General features: G+C 34.7%; 1 protein-coding gene across 2 annotated transcripts; it reads right to left on the reverse strand.

Annotated features, from left to right (window-relative positions):
• Positions 1-795: 795 nt before the first annotated feature.
• LOC126810773 (GDP-L-fucose synthase) lies at positions 796-12,145 on the reverse strand. Of its 2 annotated transcripts, XR_007675295.2 has the most exons (10): positions 11,992-12,145; positions 8,410-8,555; positions 7,301-7,415; positions 6,306-6,434; positions 5,250-5,457; positions 4,283-4,414; positions 3,455-3,534; positions 2,662-2,761; positions 1,826-2,072; positions 796-1,704 (listed from the first exon to the last, which is right to left on the reverse strand). XR_007675295.2 is itself a non-coding variant. In XM_050536028.2 (9 exons), exons 2-9 carry the CDS (start codon positions 8,547-8,549, stop codon positions 2,017-2,019), a joined length of 960 nt encoding a protein of 319 aa, XP_050391985.1. In that variant the 5' UTR covers positions 8,550-8,555; positions 11,992-12,145; the 3' UTR covers positions 796-2,016. The 2 variants fall into 2 exon arrangements, 1 of the variants encoding a protein (XP_050391985.1); XM_050536028.2 differs by having other exon boundaries at positions 796-2,072.
• Between the last annotated feature and the right edge of the window lie 7,935 nt (positions 12,146-20,080).

Consider the following 20,080-nt stretch of genomic DNA (forward strand, 5'->3'; position numbering starts at 1 on the left):
AACTTGGTGTATAGTTTTATTACATCAATACCTTGACTAAGTTCGATAATGATCATTTTCTGCTCAGGGTAAGCAGAGTGATATGCAATTTGATTGGTGGAGACTTTGCAACACAATACCTCTCTTTCTAATTGAGGTAGAATGTTCAAACTTGGTATAGGTGTTTATTAGGTGAATGCCTTGATGCGATGATGAACATTGTCTGTCTATGGTAAGCAAAGATAAGTAATTTAATGTTGATGGTTTGGGACATGATAACTTTAGTTCTAATTAAGTGAGACTTTCATTACATCAATACCTTGACTAAATTCGATACATGAGCATTTTCTGTTAAGCTAAGTAGCGATAAGCAATTTGATTGGTCAAGACATTGGAACATAACCTCTGTGGCCAATGAAATCATCAAAGACAGATAATTTAAATTCGTAAATACCCCATGAATGGACCCAGTGGTTAGAGGAGTACAATGGAACAATACCACTGGGAATACTGAGGATGCTTCAGTATCAATTCCAGAGGTAAACAAGTCTTTTTCTCTCCAAACAAATAAGGAAAATCTTTTACAGGTGGTTCAACATCCACTCCACACAAACCAGGTCATTTTTGGACTAACATACATGGTTCAATTTTATTTCATTAGTTCAGTTGTGCTTAGTGGTATTTAGCAGTGGGAGGAAACCGGAGGACCCAGAGAAAACTGCTCTAAGAACAGAAAAACTGCTCAAAGAACAGAAAATCAAATTAGTGCGACCTAAGTACAAGATGCTATTTCCTTACTACTGCCTAAAACAACCGTAACTCTTTCACTAAATGTTTATTCCCACATAGAAATATATCATTATAATATTACATAAAATCAAAGACTTACAAAATCAACAAATAATAAAATCAGTGTAAATATTCAAAAATAACCAAAAATATCATTACAATTATAGTCACCATCATATCTTAATCTAATGTAAGCTAATACTAGTGCAATTTTTTTATTTGTTTTAGCAAAGGTTTGTAAAGCATAAACAATTTAGTAAATTGTTTGCTTCCAAATAAACTGAGAAATTTATCAATAATAAGTAGTTTATTAGATATAACCCAATAACATATTCTACAGTAGATATCGCTTGTGTGATAACTTTAATATTCTACTGAGTGATATCTCCTATATGAAATTGATTGGCCATTTAAAAAGGATGGAAAGGGTTGGGTGATAAAAAAAAAATCTTCTACTAGTCTTTTTGATATAAAAAAATATGAACACCCGTCGATAAAGTAAAAAAAACCTTGGCTTTGCCCCGTTCTTTTTTAACATTATCGACTTGTGTTGGTATTTTTTATATCAAAAAAGACTTCTAGGAGATTCTCTATGTATACCAAAACTAAGTAAAAATTTGATTCTATGGCAAAACAAACATTATTCAACTAGAAATAATACATTTTTATTTTTGAGAGATATGCCCTGGAAACGAAATCCAATGGAGCCTTTTTCGATATACCTTGGTAACTTGGTAATGACTAGTGTCAAGGACACAACTTAAATGAACAAACCCAATTGATGATAAAAAAAAATAATTTGTTCATGAAAATTTGTTGCATTTATATATGAGAGAGAGAGAAAAGGGCTTTAACGTCCACGCGACACAAACTAGGTCATTTCGGAACTAACACATGATTCAATTTTATTTCAATAATTTGCTTGTGCATAGGGGCCTTTAGCAGTGGGAGGAAACCGGAGGACCCAGAGAAAACCCACAAGATTGGACAGGCGACCCTACTCCTTGTCACGTAGAACCGTGGAATCAAAACCATGCCAGTTGACTCAATGACAGACCTTATGATACAGCGCGTACATGCTAACCATTTGGCCATCCAACCTCCCGCTTTTATATAATATACACTAAATACATAAATAAAAACCAAATAATTACCACATAAAATATCAAGATGTGTACAAGTAACCCATGTGAATTCCCCATAAGATATGAAATCTGCCTACAATGTAGAATTTTCTGGCCTTTTGATTCATAATCTAACTTGATCAGGGTTCTTTTCAAACCATTCACAGGTTTCTTTAATCGCTGAAAAAATAATTTAATAAAGAACATAAAATGATTGAAAACATTGCAGAGATTTTTTTTTTTATACATGACACAATCAACTGAGAAAACAGGGATCAGTCCAGTAAGTGTAAAGGATCTTTTTTTTTTTTGATGGCTGCAAACATTAAGCAATTGATTAAACTGCCTTGATGTTGATATTTTCGGCAGTTTAATCAATATGACAAATTTATATTATTTCTATGGTATAAATGTACAATAAGTTAATATTATCACCATTCATCAATTAAAACATAGTCAGGTCGATACTTTCATAGAATGGTTCACTTTTTGACAAAAGAATAAAAGTTGGTGAACAGGTAGTTTTTTGATAGTTTCGAATAAGAGCAGGACACCTGATTTGACCACATTTTCGGCTGCCATTTTGGATTCAATTATGGGATGTTGACTGCATTCATTAGAAATGCTTTCACTACTATATTTGCAATTTTATTTACCAGAAATACATTGTTGAATGGACCCCCATAACAAAATGTTTTTAGTCCAAAATGAAAAAAGTTGGTACAATTTTAAATAAACTGTTTTGGTTTTTTTTCTGGGATCTTCTTACCTTGTTTAATTGGTGTAAATTTGAAATCTGGTAAGTACTTTCTCAATTTGGCATTACTAGCAGTCTTCTTGAATTGGCCATCAGACTTTTCAGTATCAAACTTACAATAGTTAAAGAAATAATCAATACAGAATCATCAAAATAATTCTTTCTACAAAGACCGACTGAACCCTGTAGCTTTAACCATACATATAAAGAATACCTGTTTCAAAGCATAATCCACATGACCTACAATAGAACTTTCCTTGATCTATAAGACAGGTTCCCATGACCTACAATACAACTTCCCATGATCTACAATGAAAGGTTCCCATGTCCTACAAGAGAGTTTCCCATGACCTACAATGAAAGGTTCCCATGTCCTAGAAGACTGTTTCTCATGATCTACAATGACAAGTTCCCGTGATCTATCTATTTCCATTTTAATATAACTTAATCAGTTAAGAGTGCATTAAAAATGTTATTATTTGTTATCCTAGTTTGTCTGTTGTACCTAACCTTTCTTAGTCCCAAAAGGTGATCTTTAACATTGAAATTTTAAAAATATCCTCTATTAAATACAATACACTCAGTTGGACTAATAATAATGAGTAAAAAAAAACTATATATATATACACACACACAGGGAAATAAATCTAATAGAAAAACAGTTGGGATTGTTGAAAAACACTAAGAATTGCATGAAAGGAATGAAATTAAAACTGAAGCTACATAATGCAATGCCTATGGAACCGAGCTAAACCCGATACACAGGTATCTACAGCTAAAAAGATAATAATTTTAAAAAGGATACAACTACTTTTCCCTTGAAATCCATGGCTTCAACAACCAATTCTGCTGCCTCTTTTATAGAAACTTCATCCTCTTCCCCAACTACAAGACAATAATTTCACTGTCACTTTATTTATTTTTTTATCAAAAATAAGCTTGTTCAATCTTTTTTGATATCTATCAATGGAAATCCTCGCAATTCAAAATCAACAAAATTTAAACATATTGTAAATTGTAAAAAGATTGGGTTGATATTTCTGACCAGAAATTCTTGAACGAGTATTTAACACTGGATTAACCAGACATGATCTCGGATGGTACGACACTGTCATGTTCTAAACTACAGTGTGTAGTACCTCTTATAAAATTTAATACTCAAACAAGTCTCATTACCACAAAACGTAACATTATAACAGCCAGATTATTTAAAGATACATTATGGGAGATTCGATAACGAGTTGGCAGTTCTCACTATGATAGTTAAAAACTAGATAATGTAAGGGCAATTTGCTGAAAATTTCATTCAAATTGATCCACTATGAACTGAGAACAAAGCGATTGAATTTCTGCCTAGCCTTGATCATTATTACTAAAGTCAGTACGATAAACAGCATAGTTTCGATTATCCATTTTATCGTTAAATCGTGAAGGAAAGTTATGCAGTAAATCGCCTCACAATCCACTAAAGATCACAGGCTAGCGATGCCATCTAGAGTTGATTATGGTCTGGATAAGTTAATTAATGTCTAATTAATAATTTAGATAACATTTCAGGCCTAAAGAAAGACCTGCAATAGACAGATTTAGCTCTTGCATAATGTATGTTTAATAGAATAAAAATGAGCTCTACCAGAGAGAATGATGGGATCAATTTCTTGATATTCTCGTAGTACCCACAAAAATAAGCGGGCCAGATCTAAGGAGTAGATAAACTGTCGTCTAGGTGAACCTGTTCCCCATATCACAAATTCAGTATTGTCTTCTGAAAATTGGGAATAAAAAAACCTTAATAATTATTCAAAGTAATTCAAATCAAAAGAAATTAAAACCAGTGATATTTTGAACAAATAGATAAAACATATTTCAGAGAAAGAGATAAATTGGGTATACTATAAAGTCCACTTAATACAGACTAAGACATTTAAGGATGAACCTAATTTGTATCTTTATTGCTTGTGTACAATCCTCATTATCAACAATCCCAATCTCAAAAATTCTGACCTGCGGAGTGCTTACGAGGATTTAAAGAGAGAGGCAACAACTCTAATTGTCGATAATGCTCATTCGTGTTAGCTGAGCAATTTCCTTAGGTACAGTGTTTACAATAAATATGGCTGGAGGGACAGATGGAGTGGCAAGGATGACAACAATACTCCCAAATGACATTTAGTGTGAATAATACTACAATGTAACCAGTAGCGGATTATCAGTGAGGCTGATGAGGCTGCAACCTCAGGCCCAAAGATTTTGTAAAAAAAAAATTTTTAGACTTGTCTGACACGATTAAAAACGCATAGACAATGAATGTTAGGGGGGTTGGGTTTAGACCCAACGGGAATCAACATAGGCCCTAACCCAAAATTAATTAGGCCCACGCCATTTTAAATAGGCCCTATTTAAAAACTAAATAGGCCCTCTAGCAACAACCGCCTCAGGCCTTGGTGGAGCTTAATCCGCCACTGAATGTACCTTGTTTCAAAACATGGTAAACGTTGAATTTTTTAAGAAATACATGTATCTTGTTTTTGGCTCATTTGGACCAAAAGACCCAAAAGGTTTGTAATTTTGTCAGAATAAGATAAAAGAAATAAACTAACTTTTAGATTTATGAACTTTATGAATAAGTCCAGGTAAAACATGTCCATCTTCTAGATTAAAGTTATCATATGGACCAAATACATTGGTAGGAATGACGGAAGTAAAGTTACACCCATGTTGTGTATGATATGCTCTATTCTGAATGTCTATCATTCTTTTAGCATAAGAATATCCAAAATTACTATTGTGAGGAGGGCCATTATGGACCTGAAAAAAATTCAAAACCATTAGATGTTGCTGTCATCTTCAGAATTAAACTATAAATTGAACATAGATCCACCATATGGTCCAAACAATGAATTTTATTTTATATCTGTACTAAAACGACCCCCTGCCATAAAATTTACACAATACATTGGTTTTATTAAATTTTATTGTAACATCTGCAAAATTATATATCATCAACATGTATAATATAGCCTGGGGCTGTAAAATATTCATAATCTTATCAGCCCTGAGCTTTAACTCTGTAAGCAGTTAAAAACCGTTTCATTAATTTGACAATATTAAGGTACTTTGATTTTGTGAGCCTGATTTTTTTAAGCCTGAATTAAACAAATCAAGAAAATAAATATTTCCATGTAGGTCAATCTGTTTAAAATACAGAACTATATTTCTTTTCGTTTTTTTTATACTTTCAATGGCCTACACTACATGAAGATCTGACAAGTTGTATTCGAAATTCGTCTCAGGTGTCGTACGAGCTGCTTTTGACCTTATGACGTCGGACATTGATTAATCAGTCAGCGTTGACGTTTCTAGTGGTTTACCCAGAGTTCCGTTCCGTGCATGGCACGCCAAGAAGTCGCCGTAACAGACTGTTTCATTGGCTTATCCCTCACTTCATCAAAACGCCGGTAATATAACAACTCTTCCAGATCCTAGTATAGTAAAGACAAGTAAAACGAAATTTTGAACTATAAAAATGAAATGAAATAGGATCTGTGTTATCACCCTAGGTGGAAGTGGACGTAAAACTCTAGAAACGAACAACGAACGGACCTGTGTTTTAATCAGATTGATGTAGGCCCATTATAAAAAAAATTGAAACATACCATAGTTTCATCTATAGGATAAGTTGTTTTATCAGGAAATATACAAGTAGATAAACAGGACACAACTTTCTTTACACCCATTTTATAACTTATATTTAAAACATTATCATTAATAATAGTGTTTAACCTCTGAAAAAAAAACCCCGAACATATTTAAAACATTATCATAAATAATAGTGTTTAACCGCTGAAAAAAAAACAACCTGAACATATTTAATAATTTAGTAATCTTATATTTAAAACATTATCATTAAACATACATTATGCAAGAGCTAAATCTGTCTATTGCGGGTCTTTCTTTAGGTCTGAAATGTTATCTAAATTATTAATTAGACATTAATTAACCTATCCAGACCATAATCAACTTTAGATGGCATTGCTAGCCTTCGATCTTTAGTGGATTAAAAGCTGATTTACGTATTACTTTCCTTCTCGATTAAATGATTAAATGGATAATCGAGACTATGCTGTTTATCGTACTGAATTTAGTAATGATAATCCAGACTGGGCGGAAATTCAATCGCTTTGTTCTCGGTTCATAGTTAATCAATTTGAATGAAATTTTCAGCAAATTGCCTTTACATTATCTAGTTTTTAACTATTATAGTGATAACTGCCAACTCATTATCAAATCTCCCATAATGTATCTTTAATAATAGTGTTTAACCTCTGAAAAAAAAAACCCCGAACATATCTAATAATTTAGTAACTTTAATTGAGTGACTTCAGTTTAGAGTGTACTGTGCATACCTTTTGGAAGATATACAAACATTCAGTTTCAATGTCAAATTATCTGCTAATAATTTTAATTGACTCCCCAAAAAAATTTGTACATGAGGTGAAAGGAACCTATAGGCTGCGATATTATTTTCAAAGCTAGGAATCCATGTCGGAAAATCCTGCAAAACTAATTCTTAGGTAATGCATCTTTCAATACAATAATCTTATTTCTCACTTTTATAACCTATAATTACATACATGCAGTGTTCACTTACTAAAAAATCAAGGTTATATTTCAGGTTTCTAAACAACCCTCCAACCATAGCAGCTAAATGGATCACATGAGTGGGCTTATACTTCTCAAACATAGCCTCAGTTTGTTCACGATTTCTACAAACAAAAGCATTCATCAAAATTGGATAAAAATTGTATAGACAGGAGTGAGGGCATAATACGTCCATATGAAAATGGGAGAGAGAGAAATGGGGTTTAACGTCCACTCGACACAAATTAGGTCATTTTGGGACTAACATATGGTTTAATCTATTTCAATTATTTGCTTGCGCCGTAGGGGTCTTTAGCAGTGGGAGGAAACCGGAGTGTATAATAAAACTGAGATGATTATATATAGAGATTATTCAAACGTGAACAATAAAGTCATGGGTTGGCATGTTTTGTTCACATATAAAATATATGTTTATATCCAAAAGATCTCAGTTCCTTTCGATAATGGCATGTATCGGACCATAACTTCCAAGATTATGGCCCCGAGTGTACGGAAAATCAGATTTTTAGCTTGTGGATCCTTATAGAGGTTGAAATGAAAAATTTGATTTTAAAAAATATTCAAATATAATATAATATGCTTGTTAAACAATAGGTTATAATGAAACACATATCCACTGTGCAGTCATCCAAGCGGTTCATAAAGGTTGTCACATTTTTAATCTAACATTAATAAATAGCTGAATCGGTATTCCACACAAAATCATGGGTAATGACTATATATGTACTCATTAACTGTGTATTGGGACTTGGGAGTATAAGGAATTGGAGAAAAACCCAATTGTGTTTTGGGAGCACAAGAAATTGATGAAGAACTTAATTCTGTATTGGGAGTATAGCTCAGTATACGGAATTGATGAAAAGAAATTGTGTATGAACTGATGGCTGACGAGCCAGTTGGCAATTAAGGGTGACGACATAATATGATCAAAAGGTTAACCAGTGTGTATCTAACAAAATCACAGTAGGAGAACCAATAATAACTATACAAAATTTAGTAAACGTATTCAGAATATTTTGTGATAATAAAAGAATGCAAAGAATGATTGTCATGTCAGTTAATAATAAACTAAAATGATATTTAAATAAGGCTGCATACGTTAGATCAGCATCTTTGGATGAAACAAATATCCACTCTTCATTTTCTTTTTTTTCACCATCATTTACAACCTTTTCAATGGCTTTTCCAACCAAACCAGTACCTCCAGTAACAAGAATAACACTTTTACCTGATGCCATCTTAATCTGCAACAATCATTTATAATCAGAAATATAATTTAAACATAATGTTGACAAGCCAAAAATAAATGAATTTTGATAGGGCTCCTCATACAATCATATTGCAGCTTTGAAAAATGAATACTAAAAAGTTTACAGGTTTTCGAACTTTCGATAAGATTTCTCCCCTTAGGACTAATCTCCGCAAGTCTGAAAAAAAATGTGACCTGTACAATGTTTACAACTTGTTAGTGTTTTTTTGATTTTATGTGGCCGATTCTGTGTTGTTGTTGGGGCTTCATTAGGGATGAAATAAGGCACCATAATACTAGTGTTTGACAGAGAACAGTTAAAATCAATAGGATTCATCCTGTCATAATCCCAATGCTTCACATCAAATTTGATAATAAAACTTTAGTCTCCATCACATTTACAAGAAATTAGCTTAAAGATACATTATGGGCAATAAGATAAAGAGCTGGTAATTCTCACTATAATAGTCAATGTAAAGGGAATATGCTGAAAATTTCAGTCAAATTGCTTTACTCTAAGCCGAGAAAACCTTATTTTAAATCACCACAACCTTGAATGTCATTGTTACCGCGGTCACGATAACTAACAAAAGCATTATCCATTTTTGCAGTTAATCATCAATGGGCGTTGAACAGCAGATTAGATTCAATTTTTTCAAATCCAATGAAAATCAGACACATAAAGTTGATTATGGTCTTATGTTAATAAATGTCTAATAGTTTTTATAACATTTCAGGCCTAAAGAAAGACCTCCAACTGGCCGATTTATAGCTCTTGCATAATGCATGTTTAACATAAGTTTTGTGAAGCAAATACTGTTCTATAGAGTGTATCATTTGCAACACATTTTCCTTTTTCATTAATTCAGTAGGACCTTTTCCACACTCTACAGACCTAGTGTGGTGATTTGCTAAAATAAATTAAACTAAATGCCATTTTGTCAGACAATTCATCTCTTATCATTTCCAGGTGTGTTATGAATTTCAACCGGTATTAAGTTGCATATTTTCAAAAAATAATCAAAACATAATTATATCTATATATTGCTTAATAATTTGTCACATCACTATCATAAGCTCATAGGACTCATTCTAGCACTTAAAATGATAACACTGGAAATAATAACAGAAGTACCTCAATTGTTTCTTAAACACTACGGAATTGAGGAAGCTCAACGTTGATGTTTCAACTTGAAAATGATATATTTGTTTATAACATAAACATACATTATGCAAGAGCTAAATCTGCCTATTGCAGGTCTTTCGTTAGGCCTGAAATGTTATCTAAATTATTAATTAGACATTAATTAACTTATCCAGACCATAATCAACTCCAGATGTCATCGCTAGCCTGCAATATTTACTGGATTACATGTATGATCCCATTTGCTGCTCAACTTTCATTCCTGATTTAATCATCAAATGGATAATCGAGACTATGTTTTTTTATTTATTGTACAGACTTAGTAATGATGATCGAGGCTAAGCCGAAATTTCAATCGCTTAATTCTAGGTTCATAGCAGATCAATTTGACTGAAATTTTCAGCAAATTCCCTTTACATTATCTAGTTTTTAACTATTATAGTGAGAACTGCCAACTCGTTATCGAATCTCCCATAATGTATCTTTAACTGACAGCAGTGAATTATAAGATTAATAGGATCATTACAGAAGACCATAAGGCTCAATCAAATGAAAAAATACTTTCATTATCTCGTACTTATGAATTAATTACTGTGTAATTATAAATTCATCCTCATAATTATGAGTTAATTTTAAAGTTGCCAGGCACAGGTTTACTGGATAGCTAGGTCACTGCCATACTTTATTAGGTTACAATCAGAACATTCGTATCAGCTTATATCAATGATTAATTTCTTGCTCCCATTAATAATTTTGAACCTAGTTGAATCATTTTTAGACCGATAGAAATCCAACTTTCACAACAGTGTATAGTAGTTTGCCAAATGATTTACAGTCCCTCAAATAACTTAGAGGACTATAATATAAATCACTAAATATACATTATGCAAGATCAAGCTGAAGAGCTGTTCGGTCTTGCTATAATAGATCAAAAATAGATAATGAAAAATGAGTACCGGTATATAGAAAATTTTAATCAAATTACTTTACACAGGGTGAATATTGTCAATTCAGTCACCGCGACGCTGGTCATATTATCAGATGTGTGCATGGTCTAATCCACTCGGCACTCAATATCGAAGTCATCTGATGGTCTAGAGAGTTGATTACAGGCTTTTCATCTGACAAGATGTGGCATTGATTGCTTATTATCATAAAAATGATACTTGTTATTTGAGACTATTCACAATTGTTGAATTAAATCATTAAATGGACATTGTGTTTCAATCTATTTAAATCTCTGCTACCCGATAATCTAGAGAGTTGATTAAAGGCTTGTCATGTGAATAAATTCCTTTAATAATAATTTATATAACATTTGACTCTACCCTACAAAAGGCAAGTTTAGCCATTCCTCTTTAATATCATGCTCTCATTAAGACAGGTAGCGACCTTATAACTGTGTTGTAATTACAAGTTAATTCCAGATAACTACATGTATGTTGTAATTACGAGATAATCAAAATATTTTTTTCACTTGATTGACCCTAATGGTATTCTGTAAAAAGCTAGATGACTTTTAAAAATGTAATTGTCGCTTTAAATGATTACTTTCGATAATTCATCTATCTTTAAATTCTGTGTAATCTCAATAGCCCCCACCCCAAGTGACAAGATAGTCTCACATTCTAAGATAATGTGGACTGTGAGTGGTGGATGCCAATGGTTAGTGCTAAATGATAAGGCCAGCTCAACTTTTCGTCATAGGTCAAGAGATGTAAGCAGGGCTAGCGCTAATCCCAACCCTAACCCTAGTAGCCTACCAATGCTTATGATCGTAACCTACAATCTCGCCAACAATCATGTGCTCTAATTACATCTCAGCAACCTTGACAAAAATTGAGCTGGCCTTACCAAATAGATTTAGCCCATTGACCGTCGGGACGGGTGACAAAAATAAAAAAAACCCAATAAAATATTTGTATAAATATAACAACATCTAAATCCACAGTTAAAGCTCTTCATTTAAGCTATGGATTGGTCGATTATAATGAACTACCGGTACCTATATATAAGTTATAGTATCTCATTAATATTTAATTTCTGAGCTTGACAACATGACAACAAAAGAAATAATACTACTCTAGGGTCAGTAGGAAAGCCGGTAAAGGTAGCCGGTGTAATGTTCAATGTTGTGTGTTCTCTACTCTAGTCCGTAGGCTAAACGTCCCTTTGCCAGCATTTATATTTATAGTACAACTACAACAACCATCGCCAGTCCTGATGCCTTTGTCCACACAATGTCAGAATAACTAATTGTATTTCTATGAACATGATTCTAATTTACCTGTTATAAAGCCTATGACAGTTGATTCTATACCCTTCTTACAAGAAGACAACTAAGAGTGCCGCTTTATCGCTCAAACTTCGATGCTTGCCACGTGATAATGTCTGCGATGTCGCTGCGATCAATACGACTCCATGTATGCCACGCCCACTTTTATCTTTCTTTGCTTTTGTTGCCAGCCTGGTAACCATAAATATCGCACTGCAAAATTGGGGCGCGTTTTTATCTATTCAAGGAGATAATATAGAAAAATGAAATGAAATCTGCTCCGATACACCTTACAGTATTCAGTTGCGGATCCAGGAATTTTTGCAGGAGGGGGTTTGCCAGGTTCATGTTGAGAAAATTTGACAGTTTTGACAATGCATGATGCCATCATCGTCTCTAAATTACGAAGGCATACATACACATTGCGCATTTTAAAGAGAGAAATCCAACACACCGTTTGACGTCAATTTTTATAATGAGATAACATTGTTATTCAATTTCATTGATGCATATATCTATGGAGCCGAATCGTTGCCATATTAAGAGAAAATATCATGGTAAAATTGCAAAATTATCATAGTCAAAATGGTAAAATATAAATGGCCATTTTCGAGATTTTTCACATGTAAAAATCATGTAACACTTAATACATTTTAATGGATATTTACGATAAAACACAAATGTGACCCACCGTGTCTAATTGCGTCGCATGTTGCAGAATGTCATTTTTCAGTATGGGTCAAAATAGGTAAGAAACTGCCATCTGACCGATTTTGAGTTTTCACCAAAAATCAATAGTCAAAGGCATAAACTTTTGTACAAACCTGTTTTTACAACATAATAATAATCACATAGTTCATTAATATGCGATTTACGAAGACTGTCTGAAAAGAAATGCCTTAAAACAAAGAATTTCGACCGCGTTTAAAATTCTCAAATTAATGTATTTATGATTTTGCATCTTCAACATGCCCTTGCTCGGCCAATTTTTGTCCGATTTACATGAAACTTGTTTTATTTTGAAGGGAATTATGTGTAGGATCACCTCATACCAATATCTAAAATAACTAAATTTGTGACATGTGACTGGTTTTGCCATGCGTGGGTCACAAATGCTCGACAAAAGTTAACAAACTAAAAATCTAGTTTTGTTTTTTCCCTCTCTACTTTTCGCCTTTGCAAATTCACTGTAAATTTTTCATCTTTGCATTTTCAACTATCAGATTTTCTCCATTGCATTTTCCACTATCACAATTTCTCCACTCTAACTGGCCATATAAGGAAAGGGGCGTGTTTCCGAGTTAGGCCGAAGATGACGTCATAACTCATCTGTTTTTATCGTCTGGACTAAGATTAATGCTTCCTGATAGGGACTATATCTAAACTAACTAGTCATCAAAGAATTGACTGTCAAAAGTTCAGACAGAAAGTATTTTAGGCCTACAATGCTTGTAAAGCTTTGGCCTACATTCTGATGATATTTGTGCTACCATAGATACATATATATTTATATAATTCGAGACTTTCAGCTATTTCGTCAAGAATAAAGTAAAATATCAGTCTGGATAAGCAAGTCAGGCATGAAATTAGGTTACTTGCAAATTACACACTTGAATAATATGCGGAAAAAAACATACAACATATTATTATAAATACGTCAGTAATATGCGATTTGTAATAAGACTACTGTGCAAGAATGGTGATAGGTGCATACAATGATCAGCTCAATTATCTTTTCTATATTTTCAATGTATAATAATATTTTGACATTCAAATTTCGTATTGACAACGAGAAAGCTTTCCATTGGCTGAAATTGTTGTAGCAATACGAGCCAGCCATTGAATTGATTCAGCAACAGAATATTTTTAATAATGATGCATTCGTCAACAAATTCAGGTCGTACGGGCGACAAAAATAATGTAGAAATTGAAAATTCCTCTGCCAAGTATAAGTCACAAGTATGGGAGTTTTTTGGATTTCCCGTAAATTATGACAAGAATGGAATTCGTTCAGTGGACCGAGAAAACTGCATCGTGATATTAATCGTATCGTGGGGTATGAATCGTGATGCGCATCGTATCGTGGCCTGGTGTATCGTTGCAGCCCTAATTTATAGTATTTATAGAGTCACACTAGTGGACTAGTGAATGCACGGATTAGTGCACCCATGGACTAGTGAACCCGCAGACTAGTAATTGGTAATGATGGAAAAGTGTGTAAAGACCTCTTTTACAGGTTGGCGTGCACTTTGACTTAGAACTATTGGTAATGACTATTACTATATGCGGAAATGCTGCTCTCCAGGCAAAATGTCTTTCCTAGCACATCTTCATTAGTAAGTGCGGTAATGCTGCTGTCCAGGCAAAATTTCTGTCATAGCACATCTTCATTACTAATTTTGATAAAGCCACGGTGGCTAAGTGCGTAAGATGCTGGCTCGGTAATCCGGAGGGCACGTGTTCGATCCCTGCATTGGTGGAGAAAGTTCATCAGGATTTTCCGACATGGTTTCCCCTTGTCAGAGGTGCAGGAACAAGGACAGTAGTCTAGTCACTCAGATGGGACAAAAAACCGAGGTACCATGTATACATTGGCTTGCACGAAAAGATCCCTTGGCAGTTGGATTCGATATTAGTAGGCCATAGTGCCGCTGCTGGGGCAAAATTTCCCTCATAGCACATTGTATGGTATGTACCTGTCTTCATTAGCCCAGTCGGAGCAGAACAGTAGGACAATAAACCGATTTCATCAGGACAAACCTACATGAGGAAAAACCTACATTTCACAAACTTAGTAATTAGTAACGGGGGGTGGGTGGGGGGGTTGGATGGCTGAATGGTTAGCGTGCGGGCGCTGTATCATAAAGTCTGTCATTGAGTTGACTGGCGTGGTTTCGAATCCCCGGTTGTACGTGACAAGGAGTAGGGTCGCCTGTCCAACCTCCGGTTTTCTCCCACTGCTAAAGACCCCTACGCGCAAGCGAATTATGTAAATAAAAATTAAACTATATGTTAGTCCCGAAATGACCTAGTTTGTGTCGAGTAGACGTTAAACCCCATTTCTCTCTCTCTAGTAATTAGTAACACACTGGCTAGCAAATGAGGGGTTCAATTTCCGTGTTGGTCGAGAAAAATGAAATGAAATCGGGTTTAACGTCCTACTGTTCTGCTCCTAAACTGAGCTAATGAAGACAAGCATACGCCATACAGTATGCTATGAAGGAAATTTTGCCCTGTGTGTACACGTGACCTCAGTTTTTCATCCCTGACTAGACAGCTGTTCTTGTCAGGCCCTCCGTCCCGTATCACTGACAAGGGGAAAACACGCAGGAAAATCTGGATGAACTTTCTCAGCCAATGCAGGGATCGAACACCCGACCTCCAGGCTAGCGAGTCAGCGTCTTACTCACTTAGCCAACGTGATCCCCATGTTGGTCGAGAAAGTTCCCTTTGTTAGTAGTGGTGTAGGACAGAGGACCTAAAAAAAACAGTGTCTAGTCCATCACGTGGGTGTGCACGTAAAAGAACCCTTGACATTTGGAATTTGAAATGAGAGTAGATCATTCATTCATTCGTTTTCTCTTTGTGTGTCACCTACAGTTCGCAACTATTAAAGGAGCTAGATCTCTATTCTTGGGCACTTAGAAATGGATACAAAATGTAATGAAATGAAATGGGGTTTAACGTCTAACTGTTCTGCTCCGAACTGGGCTAATGAAGATACACCATACACCATACAGTGTGTTATGAGGGAAATTTTGCCCCGACAGTGGCACTACGGCCTACTCTTATATCGAATTCCAACTGTCAAGGGATCTTTTACATGCATGCCAATGTGTACACGGGACCTCGGTTTTTTATCCAATCTGAACAACTATAAGACAGCTGTCCTTGTCAGGCTCTCCGTCCTGCATCACTGACAAGGGGAAAAAACGCCGGAAATCTGGATGAACTTTCTCGGCCAATGCAGGGATCGAACACCCGACCTCCAGGCTAGCGAGCCAGGGTCTTACCCATTTTTGTCCCATTTTAATGACTAGACAGCTATCTTGTCAGGCCCTTAATTGTTAGTATCATGACATTAAACTGACATTTGTTTTACGTTTTACAACTAATATCAAGTTTATATTAGAAAACTAACGTTAGATTTATGTTAGAAAACTAAAGTTAGATTTATGTTATAAAATTAACATTAGATTTACGTTAGAAAACTAACCCTAAATTAACGATTAAAATTATGACATAAAACTAACATTACATTAACGTTAGAAAACTAACATTATTATAACGTTAGAAAATAATAATGTAATATGAATGTATATAAATTGATTTATGTTCAATCGTTTCCGTTTTTACTCTAATTTCAAAGCAGTTATGTTCGGCGAAATACCGAATCAGTTTATTTACATTCATATTACATTATTTCCGACCCATTTGTGTCAATTTGTAAGTCCCAAATATTAGCGATTTACCTTTAAATAAAAGGTGTCTAGCGTAACATGTGTTTCGGGCATATTGTTTCATCAGTGACATGTGAGACGAGATATCGCTCTACGAAACTTGTCAGGCCCTTAATTGTTAGTATCATGACATTAAACTGACATTTGTTTTACGTTTTACAACTAATATCAGGTTTATATTAGAAAACTAACGTTAGATTTATGTTAGAAAACTAAAGTTAGATTTATGTTATAAAATTAACATTAGATTTACGTTAGAAAACTAACCCTAAATTAACGGTTAAAATTATGACATAAAACTAACATTACATTAACGTTAGAAAACTAACATTATTATAACGTTAGAAAATAATAATGTAATATGAATGTATATAAATTGATTTATGTTCAATCGTTTCCGTTTTTACTCTAATTTCAAAGCAGTTATGTTCGGCGAAATACCGAATCAGTTTATTTACATTCATATTACATTATTTCCGACCCATTTGTGTCAATTTGTAAGTCCCAAATATTAGCGATTTACCTTTAAATAAAAGGTGTCTAGCGTAACATGTGTTTCGGGCATATTGTTTCATCAGTGACATGTGAGACGAGATATCGCTCTACGAAACTTCCTGGTGTCTTTTGCAATTTGTTTGGGGTAAGACGTTATCTCTCCCTGCCCATGCAGGGGCGGATTGGGCCATCGGGCGAAGGGCCGGTCGGACAAAAAATGAAAAAAATAAGTTTTATATGGGGGGGGGGGGGTATTGTACCGGCCATGGAGCGATGATGATCATGTTGTATGTGGCCGGTGACTTTAACGGGCCGCCACGCCATCACTGGGGTCTGGAATGGGCTGGTATAATAGACTTTCTGGGTCGGGTGTGCTGGGTGTGGGCCGGAATTCGGAATCCTGCGATGGGGATTCCGAATTTCATCCGGAAATTTCATCGGATTCACCCGAGAAACGTCTGCCGATGGTTCGTAACTAAAAAAAAAAAAATCAATTTGAAGGCCTCAGCAAAATTTGATGTTGCGGGTCTTGACGATACAATGATAATAGGTTGATGGTTGTAAATTACTTGCAGGTTGGGGTTTTGGCCTAAATTAATCGATTGATGAGATATATTATTTGACAGAGATTATAATCAGATATGCCACCAAATCGCATATTTGGGGTTCCATTTTTCAAAATTTAATGGGGGAGAGCCCCCGGACCCCCATCCGGGCTCCGCGGTCATTAAAAGGAGCCGTTCATGCGCCCATGAGTAAATAATAATATTAATCTAATATATAAACCTCACAAATTTAACAGATACAAATTATGTACATGTTATTCCACAGGTAGACATACATTAAAGGTGCCCAGTGAAGGAGACGCAGTTGCTTTAGTGTTTGTCCGACACCTTTGGGTATTTGCGTCCCATACCCAGTGAAATAATCATGTTTTTCTGATGCTCAACTAGTATCAAATATATACTCTTCATAAAAAGTAGGGGATATTCAGAAACAATACAAAACTGCGGAAATGCACTGCTGTTTTTATTAGAGGTAACCAGTGTATGTTAATAAAAGGCCAATGCCCTACACATGAATATAAACATTTCATATGGGCGGCTTATCTGACGGTCCCTTTACACTCGCAAATAGATACACCGTCAAAAGTGAAAATGAACGTTTTTGATGTTTGTCTTAAAAATGAGTAATTGCTCCACCAATCCTCAGGCATTCAGCAATTCGTCGTGGCATGCTCTTAATGAACTGTCCAGTCACGATTTGGGGCAATCTGACCCACTCCTCTTGCAGTGCGACGGCTAATTCTTGCAGTGTTGTCCGTTGACGTCGACGAACACAGCTCCCGATCAAATTAAACGTAACACACTAAAGCAAAGATACGCTAAACAGTAAATATTATGCAAGAACCGATGGGAAAGCAAACATGGATAGATAAACTAGCACGCGGCAGTTTTCATCAACCCTTCCTTGAAGTGTCAAATTTGACAATGAACCCTCGCGTATGGCGCTATTGCGTGTCGCTTGTGCCGCTCAGTGGTTCTGTTGGGGCGATAAGTTCTTCATACGTGAACATACTCTCAAAGCATGTCTAGTGTCCATGACTACACATATTACAACCTGCATAGGTATTTGCATTTTAATATCCCCTACTTTTATTTGAAGAGTATATCGTGCCTGTTACAAATCGCCTCGAGCATGTTCCACACATCTCAACATTTATCAGCTTTTTGTTTAATCTATAAAAGCCTGCATTCCTACACAATGTTTTGTTTAGTCAAGTGAAACAAGAAAATGTATAGGCTAAATGGAACTATAGAACATGTACACCTTAATGTCGACAAATATGTAAAACTATCAAATAACATATTCCTATGATATGATTCAACCGAAAGGTCCTATATATGCATGATATATCTACATTCAAGTTAAACGAACCGCATCTATTCATGTCAAATCTTGCGTGGAGCTGAATAAATTATGTGTTTTATAACATCAAGTTTTTACACCTTGTCTTTTGCATCTAGATGTTTAAAGCGCGTTAACAATATATTCATTTAAGAGCAACAATGTCATTTCGTGACTAATATACCACATATTACAAGTCATAACCAACGGTAAGAAATGACGATTAATGAAAATTCCACCATTTTGAATTACTACCATCAAGAATTCTCGAAATTAAATTTTTGAGATTATCGCTGCCCTTTTATTACCAAATTAATGGGGTTTTATTTTTCATTTTTTTTTTTAATTTGGCAGTTACTTTGAAAGAAATGCCCGCCATCAAATGAAAAATACATTTTTAAATTGATGTTTGTCAAATTCGATTTTTCGACACACTTCGCTTGCATAACCACTCTGTTTTTGAGGAATTTAAAAATAAATTATTTATCCTACCACCACTGAAAGACACTGATTACGACATAGCGCTCTCGATAATTGCCGAAGAACGCAAAATTGAATTATGTTAATCATGTCATTTTGCCTTGGCCGATTTTGAGTATGATTTTGTCTGACATATTACCATTGAACCAAACCGCATTGATTTCTTTTGCAATTTGTTAAGTATAAATTGTAGCCCGTAAAACGTTATACCAAGAAAAAAATAAAACGTTTTGTTAAGTAAAGCTATATGACGCCATGACGTCATAGTTTTTGTGGCGTCATAGTTGGGACCCAAAATGGCGCCTGTAAATGAGTTGTCGTAACTTTCCCTATACAGGGCTTTGCCCGGAACCAAACCCCCTGTCCGTTCGATTGGAGAAATTTTAGTGGTGGAAATTACAATGGAGAAATTCTGATAGTTGAAAATGCAAAGATGAAAAAGTTAGAGTGAATTTGCAAAGGCGAAAAGTAGAAAGGGAAAAAACATAACTAGATTTTTTTGGTTTGTTTTGATACTAATATAGTGATTTTGTGTTATGTGATATTTAAAAGTGAAATATCTCGAAAATGACCATTTTTACCATTTTGACTATGATAATTTGTCAATTTTAACTACTATATTTTCTCTTAATATGGCAATGATTCGGCTCCATATATATCTGATGATAAAAGATTGAGCACACGTACGACCGTTACACTTTTCTCATAGTCTGCTCCGATACGCCCTGCCCCCGTACTTTACTTTTCTCTTCCCACCC

This window comes from Patella vulgata, chromosome 2 (assembly GCF_932274485.2).
Source record: "Patella vulgata chromosome 2, xgPatVulg1.2, whole genome shotgun sequence".
NCBI lineage: Eukaryota > Metazoa > Mollusca > Gastropoda > Patellidae > Patella > Patella vulgata.

What these genes read in the sequence shown, in the direction of transcription:
- LOC126810773 (XM_050536028.2), bottom strand. Translation starts at nt 8,549, where the DNA reads ATGGCATCAGGTAAAAGTGTTATTCTTGTTACTGGAGGTACTGGTTTG. An exon ending in AATATAACCTTGATTTTTTA is followed by an intron (nt 6,435 to 7,300) that starts GTAAGTGAACAC and finishes TTTTTTTTTCAG; the next exon opens with AGGTTAAACACTATTATTAA. An exon ending in ATTTCAAGGGAAAAGTAGTT is followed by an intron (nt 2,762 to 3,454) that starts GTATCCTTTTTA and finishes AACTATTGTAAG; the next exon opens with TTTGATACTGAAAAGTCTGA.